Source organism: Ooceraea biroi, chromosome 10 (assembly GCF_003672135.1).
Source record: "Ooceraea biroi isolate clonal line C1 chromosome 10, Obir_v5.4, whole genome shotgun sequence".
NCBI classification, from domain to species: domain Eukaryota; kingdom Metazoa; phylum Arthropoda; class Insecta; order Hymenoptera; family Formicidae; genus Ooceraea; species Ooceraea biroi.
In genome coordinates this window covers 7,317,027-7,335,061 of record NC_039515.1, presented here as the reverse complement: position 1 = coordinate 7,335,061, position 18,035 = coordinate 7,317,027, and the positions used below count along the sequence as shown (strand labels likewise).

Sequence of the window (18,035 nt, the reverse complement as noted above, 5' to 3'; positions counted from 1 at the left end):
AACTGTCGATCTATTATCATCGAGTCATATCAGGAAAATGTGTAGTGTTATCAAAAGATTAAAAAAAAAGAATGCTAGTATTACTAGGGTTAAACATGATGAAGTAATACCAATTTCTCTTATTTTCTCTTATGTCTATATTTATTTATGCACGTCACTTTAATGACGCTAATATTAAATCTAATAAATGCAGGATGAAATGATCTCACAGTATGTATTTTTACAATTATTTAACACAGGCAGTTACGGTTGAGAACTTTTTGAACACATTTCGGTTTTATAATAAATATATTTATAACCGAATCTCACGCGCGCGTTTATTTATTATAGTATGTGCCTATGCGATAAATTTTTAGGCACTTATTTTACCGTAACTGCTGTGCAATCATTTTTACAGTACAAAATTACAGTTAAATTTTCCTCGCAGTTACACTATCACTTTTTTCTTGCTTACTGTATCTGAATGTGTGCATATTTCTTAAAATTGTACATGTATTACATGCATGACATGTAGTATACGTGATACCTGAGAACGACGTACCTGAATGGAAAATAGAAAATATGTTCTCAATGCATACGCGATTAAAAGTCTGCTCCGCGAGACGACGAGAGAAATGTCGACGAAAAGGAAGGATGGACGATACGAGCACGCCGATATATGTAACATGGAAGTGAAGAATACACTTCGCAACGGCAAAATAATATCCACGTACTAATTGTTCGTCGACGATAATAAATGACTTATTCACAATCGATCACATACACACACAGAGACACACACACGTGTACACGATTGTGATTTCAGGAAATTCATCTCAAGTTAGACTCAACAGTCAAGTCAGTTCCGGTCGCGACCGTGTGCCAAGTTGCAGACTCCCGCAAGTCACAGACCGGTCCTAATTTTATGAGAATCCTAGAGCGTATCACAATCAACCGGGACGAAGACATCAGGTTTGCGTTTCGTTCTCCACGTCTTCCCTGCGGCCTTGCCTGCGCCGAGTCTCGACGGCCTCGGGGTCGTTCCACCATTGCACCTCGCCCTTGCCGCATATCACGAACACCAAGTTGCCAAGGAAATAGATCGCCGCCGAGACGTAGAATACAATGTTCCATTGGTCAGCGTTGCTCTGAAAAAAACGAAGACTCTCAATAATGACTTGGTCACCACGGAGCAACCGACAATGAGATGATGGATGACACTTATGATACCTCGGATCTAAATGCAGCTGTTCGCCCCTTTTTTAAGAGGAGCTCGGATTGGCTAAGGATGATACGAGAGTAACGAGAACAAATCAATTCGGAGATAAAAGTAATCAAGAGTCCTCGAAAGATATGGGAAGAGAGCGAGATGAATACAATTATGCACAGTATTGCGAAATGCAATCTTTATCGGGGGTTGCTAGGACGAGTGAAGATAAAGAGATATTTTCTTCACGTCTAAGGAATTTCCACAAAGACTCATGTTCTTATTTTAAAAGCTGAAGGCCTGCATCGATGTATATACGCGCGTACATAAAGTTTCAATAATCTAAGTAACCGATTTTTAATGCTTTTTATTTAGAAAATAAATTTTATTAATCTTAATGTCTTTCGATAGTAAAATTTTCGTCTTCAAATGATTTCGGGATTTTGCCGGTAAAACATATATTGGGTGAAATGTGAGACATATATCCATACAGGGTGTCCCGGGTTTTAACCGACAAACTGCGGGAGCATATTCTACTAGTGGAAATAAGAAAAAATTCTTATATCGAGTTCGCTTAGAAATGCTTTCTTACAAAGTTATAAACCAATATTGAAAAGAAATATCAGATAAGTAACAACGGAACATAGTGTAGAATTTGGAAGGTCGAAGATGTTCACATGTATTCATGTTCACTATGTTGAAACGATTCGGTATGATTGTTACTTTCACAACAGTAGCTGTTAGATTTCAATCGTCGTGTCAACTAGCAATTACTATCAGAATGCCAAAAGTGTTTTCAAATGAGGAATACACCGATATTCATTTCGTGTACGGATTCTGTGACGGAAATGCACGAGCTGCCGTACGAGAGTATCAACGTAGATTTCCCAACAGGAGAGTACCAGATAGATTTAAAGCAACGAATTGCTAATTCAGTTACTGAGATGCAACAAAATTTTCAGGAATGTCGTACCGTAACAAATTCCGTACTACGTCGATGTCTAGCTTGTATCGATGTGCAAGGACAACATTTTGAAATGCGTCACTAAATCATTGCGTAGATAATTTTTATTTTTGTGAAAAAATCCGTTGTTACTTATCTGATATTTCTTTTCAATATTGGTTTATAACTTTGTAAGAAAGCATTTCTAAGCAAACTCGATAAAAGAATTTTTTCTTATTTCCACTAGTAGAATATGCTCCCGCAGTTTGTCGGTTAAAACCCGGGACACCCTGTATAATGATAAAATTTGTCATTTGCGATTGCATTTTACGCATGCAAACGAGAACGGATAATTACCTCATCGGGGGCGATCACGCTAACGATTAACGGTGCGATGATCGAGGCAATCGTGGCCATGAAATTGGTGATGGACATCATGGTGCCGGCGAAATTCGGACTGAGGTCGATGTGATTGATCTGGAAGCCGCAGAGGGAACCGGCGTTCAGGCCCACTGATATGATAAGCAGCAGGACGGCCCAGATGTAATTGTCGGTAGGTATAACGCTCATGCATGCCAAGGCGATGGCTGGGCCCCAATGGGCCACCGTATTCGAGATTTTTCTCACTATACCCCTGGGCATGCCCTTCTCCAGCGCGAAATCGGACAGCCAGCTCACGGGGAAGCTGAGGAGCCACATTGCCAAGTACGGCAAAGCGGAGATCCAGCCACTCTGTAAGAGAAAGTGTATTTTAATTAATTAAACAAATCATTGTGATGTTTCATCAAGGAAAATAATTCTAATTAAAAACATAAAAAATGGGATACAAGAATGAAGAATATAGGGTAAAACTAATTTGTTTGCGACATGAATGCACCTTATTCAGAAATGCTCGGCATAGCGGATGTTCAAATGTGGATATGATTGATAAACAAATTTCGTAAAGTTAAGAAGAAGACATTTTTTTGAGGAAGATACTCTTTCTTATTTGTTTCTTTAAATTATCGCTTGCCTTATCAATTTTGAAGTTCAGTACGCCTGTCATGTAGCTAGGTATTTCTGTCAGAAGGGTCCAGTATCCCCAATTTTGGCCAACATGGACTATAATGAGGGCCCACATGGGTACCGAAGTGAAAATCTCCTTCCATGGTACGCGTAAATTCTGGTGAAAGACATAAAATTATTATAACTTATTTTTTCTGTATGCGGTAGTAGTTTATTTGACGAGTTATTACATTTAATTTAATTATTAAGAATAATTAAGATAAAACCAGAGTATGTATGACAAATTATAAAATTATTAATTTAATTAATTTTATCATTAAAATTTGTAATGTGTACATGAGTCAGTTTTACCTGTTGAATTTCATCGTCTGCTTTCGTCTCTTTGGTTCTCAAACTGTCTTCTATATATTCTTTCTCTTCCTGGGAGATGGAACTGTGGCTGGACGGCGAATCCGCTCCAAAAAGGAGAAAAACTGTGCTCCAGACGATTGCTAACGCACCAAACACATAAAAGATGCTGGGCCAGCCTACTCTGGATGCTGCGAGAAATCCAGATATCGGCATAGCAATTACCGTGCCGAATTGAGCACCCGCGTAAGCGAACGTTCCTGAAACATGATTGTTTCATCCGGGCAAATTGATTTACTGCTGAGTGCTGAGACATCTTACATAATTAATTTACGATCCGCTATAAGCAAAGCAAGTAGTTATCGTACATAAAAGAGAGATATTTTTCGCATCGAGCTTTACTTGTCGCGCTTATCCAAATAAACGAATCTTAAAAATGTCTTACAATTAGTGAACAATCGCTAATTTTCAATACATTTTTCAATGCTCGATAACTTTTCTATATCTTTTCTGTTTAATCGTTATTTTAAGAATTTCAACAAATGAATCTTGATATTTAATAATCTTAACATTAAAAATTTTATTCAATTTGATGAGACTTGGTCTTTAGATTAATTATCTACTGGGTTGGCCAAAAAGTAATTGCGTTTTTTTAATATAAATAAAAGGCGAATTTTTCATGGGAAACAAAAACTTTATTAAACAATATATTGTCCATTTTGTTTGATTATCTTTTGCCATTTTTCAGGCAACTTCATGGTTCCGCGCTCAAAAAAGTTCTTATCTTTTTCAGCAAAAAACAATTCCAACAACGATTTCATATCCTCATCAGCAGTAAAGGTTTTACCATTCAAGGCGTTTTGCAACGAACGAAACGAATGGTAATCTGATGGTGCCAGGTCTGGCGAATATGGTGGATGTGGTAACATCATGGTAACACATCCCATCCAAGCTGCAACAATTTTTCACGAGTGACCAAACTTGTACGTGGTCTAGCGTTATCGTGGCGAAACGCAACACCTTTGCGATTCACCAATTCTCGACGTTTCTGTTTGATGGCATCATTTAATTTATCCAGTCGACGACAGTATACGTCTGAATTAATGGTTTGATTCCTCGCAAGCAGCTCAAAATACACAATACCTTTAAAGTCCCACCAGACTGACAGCATAATCTTTCTTTGGTGAATATCTGCTTTTCAAGTGCTTTCAGCAGGTTCATCACGCTTGCTCCACCATCTTTTTCGTTTGACGTTGTTGTAGACGATCCATTTTTCGTCGCCCGTTATCATGCGTTTCAAAAATCGATCATTTTCCTCACGTTTCAAAAGAGAATCGCAGATGTCAATACGCTTAGTGAGATGAATTTCTTTCAGCTCATGTGCTACCCAAATAGCGAGCTTACTAATGTATCCAAGTCGTTTTAAATGCTTTTCAACACTCGATTTCGATATGTTAAGATTCTCAGCAATCTCTCGTGTCGTTAAACGCCGATTCGAATCGATCAGTGCCTTTATTTTGTCATCATCAATTTCGATTGGCCTTCCTGAGCGTGGTGCATCTTTCACATTAAAATCTGCAGATCGAAATTTAGTAAACGAATTTTGACACTGCCGCAGTTTTAAAGCATCTTCGCCATATACATGACATAACTTTTTATGAGCTTGCACAGCGTTTTTCCCTTTTCGGAAGTAATAAAACAAAATATGACGAAAATGTTCTTTTTAATTTTCCAGTTTGAAATCGACGGCAAACAAACAATTGTTAACGAAATCGCGTACTTTCTTTTTCTAAAACAAGCTTGAACCGTGAGTCGTTAACCTACATAATGAATTTGCGGTTTAGAATGAAGTTAGTTACATTTCAAGACATGTATATCCATCTATTAGAAAAAAACGCAATTACTTTTTGGCCAACCCAATAAATATTATATTTCTTTTTCCCGCGAAGCAACTTGTGAGTCGACTGGTGTGATCTGGAGATCAATGATACATGGCGGATTCTGGATCTATTCTCACCCAGTCGTGCCCTCTCAGAGGGCGGTGCCCATTTGGAGAGGAGGGTGTGAGCGCAAGGCATCAGGCAAGCCTGAGTAAGACCCATGCCTACCCTGCAAACCAGGACGGCCGGTAAATCCCACTGGCTGGCGGCAATTGGCGTCACGACGTTTAAGACCCCGCAGATCAGCATCCCGATGCTGAGAAGTTTCTGGGCGCTCCAGATGCCGGCGATGTAGCCACTTGGCATCTGCGTAATCGCGTAGCCCCAGAAGAACGAGCTGAGCACCAGATCCTTTTGCTGTTTGTTCCAACCGAAGTCCTGGGGATGGTAATCATGATATGAAATCTTTAAATCTTCGAACATGGTGATAGACGGTAAAAGATGATTATGTTTGAAATGTAAGATTCACATGTCTTGCAATGATTAATTAGCGAAATATAGATTTCAATGATAAAATATATGTTAAATTTTATCAACTTTATTTTGTCGCGTTTCAAACTTAATCTGAGAATCATTGGCTTTATATATAGAGGAGAATCCCCTATTATGAGATATGCTCCTAATATGAGATAATGGGGTTTCTGCTAAACTAGTGAGCACCATCTGTTAGTTCCACCATGAACTTATTACTCTCGGTGTAAAATGTATTTAGTGAAAAATTCATTGTTCGTTATTGCGTTTAGCTTTTGCAAGAAAAGGTTTGTGAAATTGTGAACATGTCAAAGGAACTTGAGGTAAGTCTTTAACCTTGTTTATTATATAATAAAGAAATGATTGGCAATAAATTCAGCATGCAATGATAGAGTAGAATCGTAGTAACAGGAAAATACGCGATTTGTTGAATTGCTTAATTGTGGAAGTTAGATTTCATGATCGCGGAACCGCTAGGCGTGTGGCTCGTATAACGAGATATTCAGGGTCCTCTTAATATGAGATAATTATTGCTCGAATATGAAGATTATGTAGTGTAATAAAAAGAAAGAAAATACTACTTAAGGTTAAAGAAAAGTTAATACGAATTTATATTACGCAGTTTTGTGTATTTAATTTTTATAGAATCTGACTATGGAGGTTAGAGATACGAGGAAGCGTCGACAGTGGAATCGTGAAGATTTGGCGAAGGCTGTGGCAGCAGTATTTTTATAAAACTATCTAATAAAGATTTTAATTGCAATACTGATGTATTTTGCACTTTTAACACCGATTTCTCGAGGTATCTTATATTAGGAGCACACTTTCTCGATCCTGCGTAAAGCTCTTTTTTCAAATTTGTTTAATTTTCGGAAAAAATAATATTAAAATTCGATTTTTCATTTCACCAACCTAAGGCTTATTAAATTCTCTTCAAGAGAACGTATTACATTTTAAAATTCTGCCTATAGATTTCCTTACATTCGGCAAAATCGATATGGTATCTCATAATCGGGGACTTTCCTCTATTATTTATATATATATTAATAAACATACATGATAACTATATTAAACTAAGAATTATATATATAATCTAAATGTTAAAATTATTATAAGCGCTGGCTTAAATGAAACGAACAAAATAGATATTTTTACAAATTCGAATAAGAAGTAAAGTTCGAAAGGAAAATCGCGAGATGACAACTAAAAGCATATTTTTATATTTTATTGTATATATGTCTCTACTTATATACCTTTTATCTCTCTTCTCGTCACAATTTATGGTGACTTTCTTTTAATTCTCTCCTCTTGTTGCCGGCAGGGAATTAAAATTTGCGTCACAAGAGTCACATTTTAATCCTGCGAGGACTTTCCTCTGATAAAGGATCAGATTATCCTGGCGATATTCACGTACCTAAATCTCAATCATTTTCGAACAGCTAGCGTTCTTTTATTGCAAGAGAAAACTTCACGAGAGAGATATTTATAAATCATGTTTATCCTCGGTGGCATGCGAGGATCGAAACAACTACAATGAGCGATTATGATCTGACGATTTTAATATTATCCGTCAATCTCTATTGGAGGCGGCCTTGTCAAGACAACGGTTGACCGTTATCTACGTGCGTTTACGCGCAAGAAGTCGCGCGATAGTGAATGTATTAGCCTTGCCATATCCTCCTGCGGAGGAGACAACGGAAATAGCGATGCTCGCCGCCGATCGCGGGGATCTGCCCGTTTTATCATGATTCGCCCGAGACGAAAGGAGGAAGGCCTCTCGGCTTCACACACGACTCGACCCGATGCACTTTACACCCTCGATTCCGCGGACGGAACGAGGAAAATTTCCTTCCCCTGACACAGATTCTGGATCGGTGACGACGCGCAAATTTATCGAGCGTTCTGCGAACCGGTAAAAACCGATCTACCGATCTACGTAAGCGGTTCCGCTCGGCTGGTCAGATTTAATAATTCAACCGTTTTAAATAAACGCAACTTTATGCACGCGATTCGAGACCTCGCAGTGGCGGTAAGATATTTATATAAAGTTCGAAAGCATATCATATCAGTTAAGAAAATGTGTGTATCTCTCTCTGTCTCTCAAACATAAAATTTAATATTATTATAATATTATTCAAGACGTGAGACAAGCTTTGCTTATATCGTATTATTATATAAACAATGGAGAACATCGATAAAAAAATATTATCGGCGCTTTTTGATGACAAGACTGCAATGATGTAAATATTGTAAATTAATAACGCGAATGAAACTGAACGTGGAACGTCGTCAGATTGCGAATTCGGTTGCGTGAAATGTGGAATTATAACATAATGTTCGCGCGTTCTTAACATTTTCCTGACCGACGACGATAATGGGTTCATCGCGTTGTCCTTATATAACGGCCGCGCGCTCGATACGCTTATCTAACGAATTGCGAGACCGTAATATCGAGTGGTCTTCAGGCAGCTCTTGTCATGTTAGCCACGTCAATACAGTGGCAGGATTATGGGATTCCTACCTCAATATTCTCGTTCGCGCTGCTCGAGTTCGCCATCGGCACCACAGCCATCGACATTCCGATCCTGAGGCAATACCCGATGGTCACACCCAGGAAGAGCAGCAGCACCTGCAGGTGCCTGACACCGAAGATACCTGCAAAACGATTATTTTACTTTTTTGATCTATATTGGATAAAATTATTTAATTATTTACTGGATAAAATTATCCAATTAAATATCTCATCTTTATTATTATATTAACTTACGGAAACACATATGTGCATGCATGCTCGCATACATGCATCGAGAAATCTTTCAGCATTGAGTATTTACAATTCATAAATGTTTCGTAAGCCTAAGTGATTGAGAGACTTAATTTCCAGAAAGAAGTTTACGCGAGATTGACCAGTAGTAAATCGATAAAACGCTTGTGGTTCTAGCTTGTGACCCGCGAAATTCCGCTCGGATCAAATTCAGCATTCGATGCAAGAGGAAAAATATCGATCGATCTCTAGCCAAAGACATATCGTTTTCGTTAGAATTCAATGCCATTGAGATGGAGATGTGTGCGATCGCCGTCATAGTGGATTAATCTGCTAAGTACCATCGGCAGTTGAGTAATCGAGTTAAGTAAGAGGTGACAAGGATATGTTTCAAGACGAGAGATAAGCGGATGTAAAGTTATGAACACTTGTGAACTGCATAACGAGATGAAAATGTCAGTTGTGACGGTGTAATTGAGCGATATTAATAATGCTGAAACGCAGTGAGTACCCATACAGCACCGATTAATACAGAAAGCTTTCAGGAAGGTTTTAAAATCATTTCAAGATTTCACATTTCATATGCAACATTTCTCAAAGGATTCCGCAATATGTCATATGAAATGTTGCAACAGAAATGTTTCTAAAACCTACCACATGCAATAAATTTGAAACAATGTGAATATTGTAAAAAGTAAAATTATATATACAGGGTGTCCCGGGTTTTAACCGACAAACTGCGGGAGCATATTCTACTAGTGGAAATAAGAAAAAATTCTTATATCGAGTTTGCTTAGAAATGCTTTCTTACAAAGTTGTAAACCAATATTGAAAAGAAATATCAGATAAGTAACAACGGAACATAGTGTAGAATTTGGAAGGTCGAAGATGTTCACATGTATTCATGTTCACTATGTTGAAACGATTCGGTATGATTGTTACTTTCACAACAGTAGCCGTTAGATTTCAATCGTCGTGTCAACTAGCAATTACTATCAGAATGCCAAAAGTGTTTTCAAATGAGGAATACACCGATATTCATTTCGTGTACGGATTCTGTGACGGAAATGCACGAGCTGCCGTACGAGAGTATCGACGTAGATTTCCCAACAGGAGAGTACCAGATAGATTTAAAGCAACGAATTACTAATTCAGTTACTGAGATGCAACAAAATTTTCAGGAATGTCGTACCGTAACAAATTCTGTACTACGTCGATGTCTAGCTTGTATCGATGTGCAAGGACAACATTTTGAAATGCGTCACTAAATCATTGCGTAGATAATTTTTATTTTTGTGAAAAAATCCGTTGTTACTTATCTGATATTTCTTTTCAATATTGGTTTATAACTTTGTAAGAAAGCATTTCTAAGCAAACTCGATAAAAGAATTTTTTCTTATTTCCACTAGTAGAATATGCTCCCGCAGTTTGTCGGTTAAAACCCGGGACACCCTGTATATATATACCTAGACCAAAGTATTCGATCTTTAGTGAAGCTAACCAGTTGACAAAAAAATGCATTATCTTCACGTATCCTTTTTTTCTTTCAAATATAAGTGTTGGTTGAACAGAGAATTATATATCTATATAATTCTTTCCTTTTAATCAACTATTTGGAGGAAGAAAAAGGAAAATATATAATATAAGAATGGCTCTTTGTCAATGTGCCAACAATTCACGCTTTTTAAAGGGAAACTTGGTGGATACTTGGTTTAGCTATGTATATGTATATCTATATATCTTATATATATAGATATATATGCATATCTATATACATCTTATATATATATTATGTATTTTTTCATTAAGCATATTTCAGAAATCATATTTATTGTATTAATTAGATTGCAAATATTAAATAAAAACGTACAATAAAAATAATAAATACATTTTATATATAATTTTTATTGTAACTTTTTAGTATTTGCAATCTTCAATCTGAATACTCGTATAATAAATTTAAATATAATTTCTGAAGTATTTTCAATTAATTTTAATAAGAGCTTTGTAATTTGTGTGCAACATCATAGGAAAGTTTCAAAATTATTTCAATTAACCTTTAGTAATGTATCAAAAAGATTTCAGCTATTTTAATAATCTTTCGGCAATATTTTAGAAAGGTTGCAGATTGATCTATACCTTTCAGCAACCTTTCTATAAGGTTTTGAATGCAAGTGTCGCGGACATTTTGCTATTCCGGAGTTGTCTCATAACTGTTGCAGAAACATTTTGCAATGTTTATGAGATGCTTTCATCTGTCAGATGAAATACTTCTGAAATATTTCTGAAATGTGTTCGCGCTGTATGGGTAGTAACAATATTATCGCAATAATAGCGCACATAACTAGTAGATAACTGAATATTAATGACAAAGAGATATTTACCCATCGCACAATCGTAAACTAAACACTCTCAATTCTCAGCATTTCGAGGGGCGAACTTTCGGAACTCTCCCAGGGATCGACTCCTCCTCAGGCTCAGGGAACACCCGAGAGATATCGGCAATTACTGAGTCACATTTCACATACGGAGCATTAACAGCTATCTGTGTTAATCCGGTTACGATCCGGATGTACGCGCGCGACGACGAAATTGGCGTAATCGCGTAACACGCGAGTGCCTCGTAAGCAAATTTCACTCACGCAGCGTCGCAAGAGGGGACACAAACAAAGCGTGATGATATCTATTCACATACGGATTCGGTCAACATGCGAGCGAGAGAAAATTTCCGGGGATGCGCGGATGGTGCGGATCCGCGGATTTGGACTTCGGCGCGAGTCGCTTGCGATCTTGTCGATTGCGGATACGTATCGAAATCAAGTTTAATTGTCGCACGGTCAAGCACGATAACGCGCCAGCACGCGATCTTATCGAAGATTGCATTTCCTTTGTGTATTTTCTCCTTTGTGCATTTATCTCGCGTTTGGATTCGTTTAATCGCCGAGACTTTCGCGAACACTTACGCGAGCGCCTCGGTAACAATTAAAATTCCCGCATACTGATCCACCGTTACGAAGCCGTTATTAAGCGTCGAGCAATAATTGCACCGGACACGTATAATTACGCGAGTATGTCCGACGAGTGAAATAACACAAAGGAGGAAGGACGCGCGATTAACGCGGAAGAAACGATTGAGATTTTCCCATTCCCTGACGGATTTCGAGCCACGTTTCTCCTTCGAGGGGAGATTACAAATACTTGACGTTAAAAATTCATACAGGGTGTTTCCTCTAACTGTAGCACTTAGAATATCTCTGCTTCCTTTGATGATATGAAAAAAGTCAAAGGACGAAAATTGTTCGATTCAAAGAGACTAGTACTCCGGTAAGAAAATTATTTTTTTTTAATGTGACCTTTCACAAGATATCAAGGTCATGAACATTTTTTTAAATGAGATGGTATATTTTCCTTAACGAAATGATGTAGCTTGTAAAAAACAAATTCAACCATACAGAATACGTTGACCTTCAAATGACTTTGAACCACAAAAATCACGTTTAGGAAAAGAAACTCTATTTATTGTACGTATAACTACAAAGATATACCTTTTTTACAGATGTTCGAAATGGTCACCGTTTACTTCCATACACTTTCGATGAATAAACGATTGTTTTACGTTTTTGAGAGATTCCGGAGTAATTGCGGTGCACGCACGCTGAATTCTTTCTCGCATATCTCCAGGTGTTGTCGGAATATCGCGATAAACTTCATTTGCACGGAACATACTCAACGAACCATTTCCTGATCGCTGGATCGGACGTGGTGGAAGAATTTCTTGGCCGGCTCGATCACCAGATCTTACGCCTCTTGATTTTTTTCTTTGGGGGCACCTAAAAAATGAAGTTTATCGCGATATTCCGACAACACCTGGAGATATGCGAGAAAGAATTCAGCGTGCGTGCACCGCAATTACTCCGGAATCTCTCAAAAACGTAAAACAATCGTTTATTCATCGAATTCGAAAGTGTATGGAAGTAAACGGTGATCATTTCGAACATCTGTAAAAAAGGTATATCTTTGTAGTTATACGTACAATAGAGTTTCTTTTCCTAAACGTGATTTTTGTGGTTCAAAGTCATTTGAAGGTCAACATATTCTGTATGGTTGAATTTGTTTTTTTACAAGCGACATCATTTCGTTAAAGAAAATATACCATCTCATTTAAAAAAATGTTCATGACCTTGATATCTTGTGAAAGGTCACATTAAAAAAAAATAATTTTCTTACCGGAGTACTAGTCTCTTTGAATCGAACAATTTTCGACCCTTGACTTTTTTCATATCATCAAAGGAAGCAGAGATATTCTAAGTGCTACAGTTAGAGGAAACACCCTGTATACACGAAAACACTTTTATGCAAGGAATTACTCTGACGCGCGCGTGCACGTACTACAATTCTGTTGTTATTTTTTATTTTTATTTGGCGTATTCACTTCACAATCGATTTGTTGACTTATCGTAAATTTTATCACGTAAAACATCAAACAAATGTGAAGATACCTGCGTGTTTCTCACGAACTATACTTGAGGAAACACGTTTCACCATTTAATAAATGCGAAAAACAATATATTATCACCGTGAGTAAGCATCGTATTTGTTAGAAATATGTTACGATAACGTAGCAATTAAGAGCAAATGTCACGCAAAAAAAGCGCAAATCGTGGATTGTCAGGGTCGACCGATAAATTATATATTTTTAACGAAGCTAGCCGTTGACCGGCGATACGCGCGGCTCGTAATCTGAATGAGATCTGATAAGACGCAGAAATAATTGGGCAGATAAGCCCGGTAAAGCCACGACTGATTCTTGACGTGATTTACAGAGCGACGACCGTCGGTTTAACGTGATTGTTCATTAACGCGAGGCAACGATCCGTGATCCACCACTCGATCCGCGCTTCTGGATAGTCGATCGCAGACGACGGCTCGCCTTCCGATACGGCATTTTGTCGCGCAATTGATTGTTTTTTGTTGCGGTCGGAACGAAGCGCGAACTTACAACTTGCGCGCGCGATAACTCCAGATAAAGCGGCCGGACGATAAACAGGAGTCACCAAGCAGCTGGAAAAGACTTTCAACGTCATCGTCCGCGCGTCTGATGATTAGAAAATTAAAAGTTCGATTGCAACACAATGGGATCAATTCAAGAAAGACTTGAGCAACTGTTCTTTTGATAATTTCACTCTTCCCCGATATTTTATCATCCCTCACCCCTTTTGTAAAGCAGCATTTTTGTTATCAGCGTCGCGTTCTTATTCCTTGGCTCATTATTGCCATTATTAGCGTAATTATAATAAGGATAAATTACTTCATTTTCTGTTACTTGTTGCTTGCATGTACAACGTAACGCGCACTGGAGATTACACATTGATAATAATAATAATGCATTTATATTATGCAAAAGTACTGTTTCGCACCCAGGCTCTCGATCGTGATTCACTTATTGTTTAAATATATTTTTACGCACGTTCGGTGGTTTTCGTGAGGAAGCTAAACGCGTCTCACCACGCTATCGCCAAGGTGGGCTTGCCGATTACTACCCAGGCAGCACACATTGGTTTCAAAACCGTTTCATAACCATTTTATTGAAACGTTTATTTAGGAGAAAAATGTCCAACGAAAAAACGTTTCGGCAAAAAAACGTTTCAGAAACCATCAGAAAAATATTTATCAGTTCTATATATCAGTGCCTCAAAGATAGACAGAGTTAAGTCACATTTTTGTAAACAACTAGATTTTTATATTTTATGAATTACTCTCTAAGTTTCGTGTAGTGGAATCTCACTCTTTTGAAATATCACTTCAAGTAATAGTGATCTCAAAAGTTTCAACAGAAAAGAAGAAGAAAAGAGTATTGGATCGGTTTTCCGGATGGTTATTTATAAGGTGATAACACAAATGTTACTTGCGAGAACGTCGCGTCTGGCCTGGCCATCTATCGGTCGCTTGGTGAATCAGAGGTGGGAATCACACGCACTTGTGTTGATTTTTGTCTCTTGTTCCATAATCGAGTACATTGAAACGTATGATGTAAAAATAATGAATACTCGCAAAGTAAGTAGAAATTACTATTTTTTCTATATTAATTATATAATTTCGAATCAATTTAATAAAACACATTTTTCGTTTCTGTGGAAAGGTGAAAAATACGTTTTTAAAATTGAGGTCTAAAAACGGTTTCTATTTAAACCGTTTCTTAAATGGTACTTTATGTTTCTTAGACATTAGATACGTCTAAGAAACATATATTAGGCTAACATGTGCTGCCTGGGTAAATTTAGCAATGCCATTATTAGACACGCGATATATTTATTTCCAGACAGATGGAACTGCACGTGAAACAATTCTAAGAAGGAACAAAAAAGGAAGAAAAGTCGGACGAAATCGCGTGAACGTCCAACAACGCGTAGTGAAAGATACGCATCGCGCGCGGGTGCACTTCTTTAGATTGGAATCCGTTACAACGTCACAACGACTCGACAAGCGATAAGCCGCTGCAGCTAGCTATTTTTCACTCCTGTTCTTTTTCCGACACACTTCTGCAAATTGTTGCAGAAAAGAGTTTTGCTCGCGTCCTTTCACTGTGACAATTTTTCGCGATGATCAATGCGACACGTGATTTATCGTGGATCCATGGATCACCGTTAAGCGATTATTTCGATGAAACACAATTTAATACCGATCTCGATCGCAACCGCCATAGGTACACGCGGCGACTGGATACCATCGCACGTTGGATGCACAATTTGCACACTTGTTTCATCAACAAAAAAAGAAAACAAGTACGTGTAAATCACCCGGATAAACTCGATGGCTCAGGACTGACAGTATTCGATAAAACCGCGAAAGAAGTTGTTTGTTTCTTGCTCTTACGAGGAACGCTGCGCGAAATGCTGAATGAAACCGTCGACCGCGAAGTCCCGCAAGAACTCGGAGCAATGTGCAAGACTATAATTTGCAATTTAAAATTTCGAATTCATTTGAATTTACTTCTTGTACAGCTATCTCTTGAATATTCAACGTTTGTACTCTAATCAAGCAGAAAAAGCAAAGGAATGTATCTTTTTTCCGCCTTAGATTCATATTTAATAAAACTAAAAATTTTAATAAAAATTAAAATTTTACATAAAATGCAAAACCGGACACATTCTCAGAATTCATTTAATTCCCCGACAGTTCGCTTATCTGTCCGGAATGAGTGCATGCGAATTCCACTCGGCGCGGAAACGGACTGCTCCTCTTTCCTTTCTAATCTGATCGCGAATGTTTCGATCTTGCCTGTAGATCTCAGATTCGAGTGTCAAATTCGACGCTATTCGCTGGCGGTTTTCTTACAGCTCTGCGGCAGGCAGGAGGACTCCGCGGTGGATGCGCGCCGCGGCATCTTCTCGGCGACGTCGGCGTTCTCGTCCTTCCCGACCGCTGTCATTTTGCGCGTCGCGTCTCCTCGCACTTCGTTGAAATCCTAATCTCACCGTCGCACCGATACTTATACGGTGCGCCCCTTCCTCTTCCGTTCCGCTCCATCTCCCCCTCCGTCATCATCATCATCGTCGTCGTCGTCGTCATCTCATCATTGCCGTCATCGACGTACGCTGTACAACGCACAGGTGATTCACTCGATTCGCTCGCATTCCGCGCGCCAAATATCCGAAGAGATATCTGCTGTCTAAAAAGCCGCGGATTCGATCTTTCCCGCGAGAAACTACGCGAATACGTAACGATCCGGAGAGACCGAGGCCGTCTCGCGGCTAGGCGAACGCCGGACCAGCCTTGGGACACTTTTCCGGCTTTCGAGAGTTCCACTCGGACCATATTCCTCCACGCTGTTAACGTTATCACGACGGTTTCGCGAGGACCATGTCTAGCGGGCACCTGCGCGCGAGGATCCCGCACATGACCGCGCACCGTGATTTTCTATCGAGCCTCCCTCGATGATGGTGATGACCAAGGGATTCGGGAATTCATCATCTTGCTGGGAGCGCACAGTGGGCTAGAATCGAAAAAAGCTGGCCAAAAGTCGAATTTTTTCAACTCTTGCAAATCTGTGCATTTCGACCTTTTTTGATTCATGGATATCAGTATTTTCAAAAATGTGAATGGAGTTTCGTAGGAAAAATTTCCTTCCCATTAATCAACAATTCCGAAACAATTCGGAACAAACAATGTTCCGAAAAACGAATTATGAATGAGTATAGGCTATAGCTTACATTCTTGTATGCGGATGCGAGTAATTTTGCTTTTTACTCTATAAATAGAATTGAAACTCTTTTCCCAAACAGTTATAACCATTAAAAATGTTTGTTCATCAATTTGTGTTAATCTAAGTTTTTGGTTTCTTAAAATATAAGAAAGAAGTAAAGTTCAATATTATTTTTTTTAAATAGCTGTAAAAGGCTGTTTGGGATTCTTGTTTTATCATCTTGTGTAGGATTCAAACTAAGTATTTCCGTTTGAATTGTGCACACCAACGCACACCTTTGCGTTATATACAGGATGTTTCATTTTAATTTTCATATCGTAATAACTCGAAAATTTGGCGTTTTGGTAAAAAATGTTTGAAATGAAAGTTGTAGGTTTTTAAGTGAAGCATTACATAGCAATACCAGTATGACCTTGATAGTGTTGTCAAGATCATGTACAGATCACCGTGACATTTTTAAATGCCGCGAAACGTACGACGCGGCGCGGTAGCGACCGTAACTTTCAAGCTTCATAACTTCGAAGTATTTAACGGATAAATACTTTGTTATAGTGTTCTGAAAAGCTCTTGAGGTAAGCTACAAAAATATCTAATGAAAACTGGAGGTTCCCATTAAAAAAATTCAAGGTGACCTTTGCGTGACCTTGGCAACGCTATTCAAGGTCATACTAGTATAATTATCTAATACCTGATTTAAAACCCTATAACTTTTATTTGAAACATTTTTTTCTAAAACGTCATGTTTTCGAGTTATTACTTTTGGCCAGCTTTTTTCGAGTTTAGCCCACTGTGGAGCGTACGAAAAAGAAAGGATAAAGTTCAAGGTACGAAACAGGAAAAGAAATCAGGGCAAGAAAAAAGACGCGGATTCCTCCCTCGGTTCCGTTTCTGCTCAGCACAATCGTCACTCTTGACCTCGTAGCAAAGTTTAGGATAATGTCATGTACATAAATTGACCCTTGAACGTTTCGCGATGTATCTTCAATGACGTTCGCTTCGCGATAAATTTATTAACGTTTATAGATCTGGTTCGGATACTTGGGCTTTAATTTTGAAAAACAGATTTCAGCAATTTGATAGAGAATTATCAGTCTCTTATCAGTCAATTTCCGGATGCATCTTTTCCCTTCGGCAAGTTTTCAGAATTTCTTCCATGTCGCGCAACGAAATTCTTA

General features: G+C 38.3%; 1 protein-coding gene across 3 annotated transcripts; it reads right to left on the bottom strand.

Annotated features, from left to right (window-relative positions):
• Nucleotides 1–122: 122 nt before the first annotated feature.
• LOC105283759 (putative inorganic phosphate cotransporter) lies at nt 123–16,086 on the bottom strand. 3 transcript variants are annotated; one of them, XM_011346793.3, is made up of 8 exons: nt 13,157–14,226; nt 11,042–11,165; nt 8,415–8,548; nt 5,500–5,800; nt 3,486–3,742; nt 3,142–3,291; nt 2,487–2,861; nt 948–1,127 (listed from the first exon to the last, which is right to left on the bottom strand). In XM_011346793.3, the coding sequence occupies exons 2-8, from the start codon at nt 11,043–11,045 to the stop codon at nt 948–950; spliced, it is 1,401 nt and encodes a 466-aa protein (XP_011345095.1). In that variant the 5' UTR covers nt 11,046–11,165; nt 13,157–14,226. The 3 variants fall into 3 exon arrangements, with proteins under 3 accessions (XP_011345093.1, XP_011345095.1, XP_011345094.1); XM_011346791.2 differs by lacking the exons at nt 11,042–11,165; nt 13,157–14,226 and adding an exon at nt 15,993–16,086 and having other exon boundaries at nt 123–1,127; XM_011346792.3 differs by lacking the exon at nt 13,157–14,226 and having other exon boundaries at nt 11,042–11,837.
• Between the last annotated feature and the right edge of the window lie 1,949 nt (nt 16,087–18,035).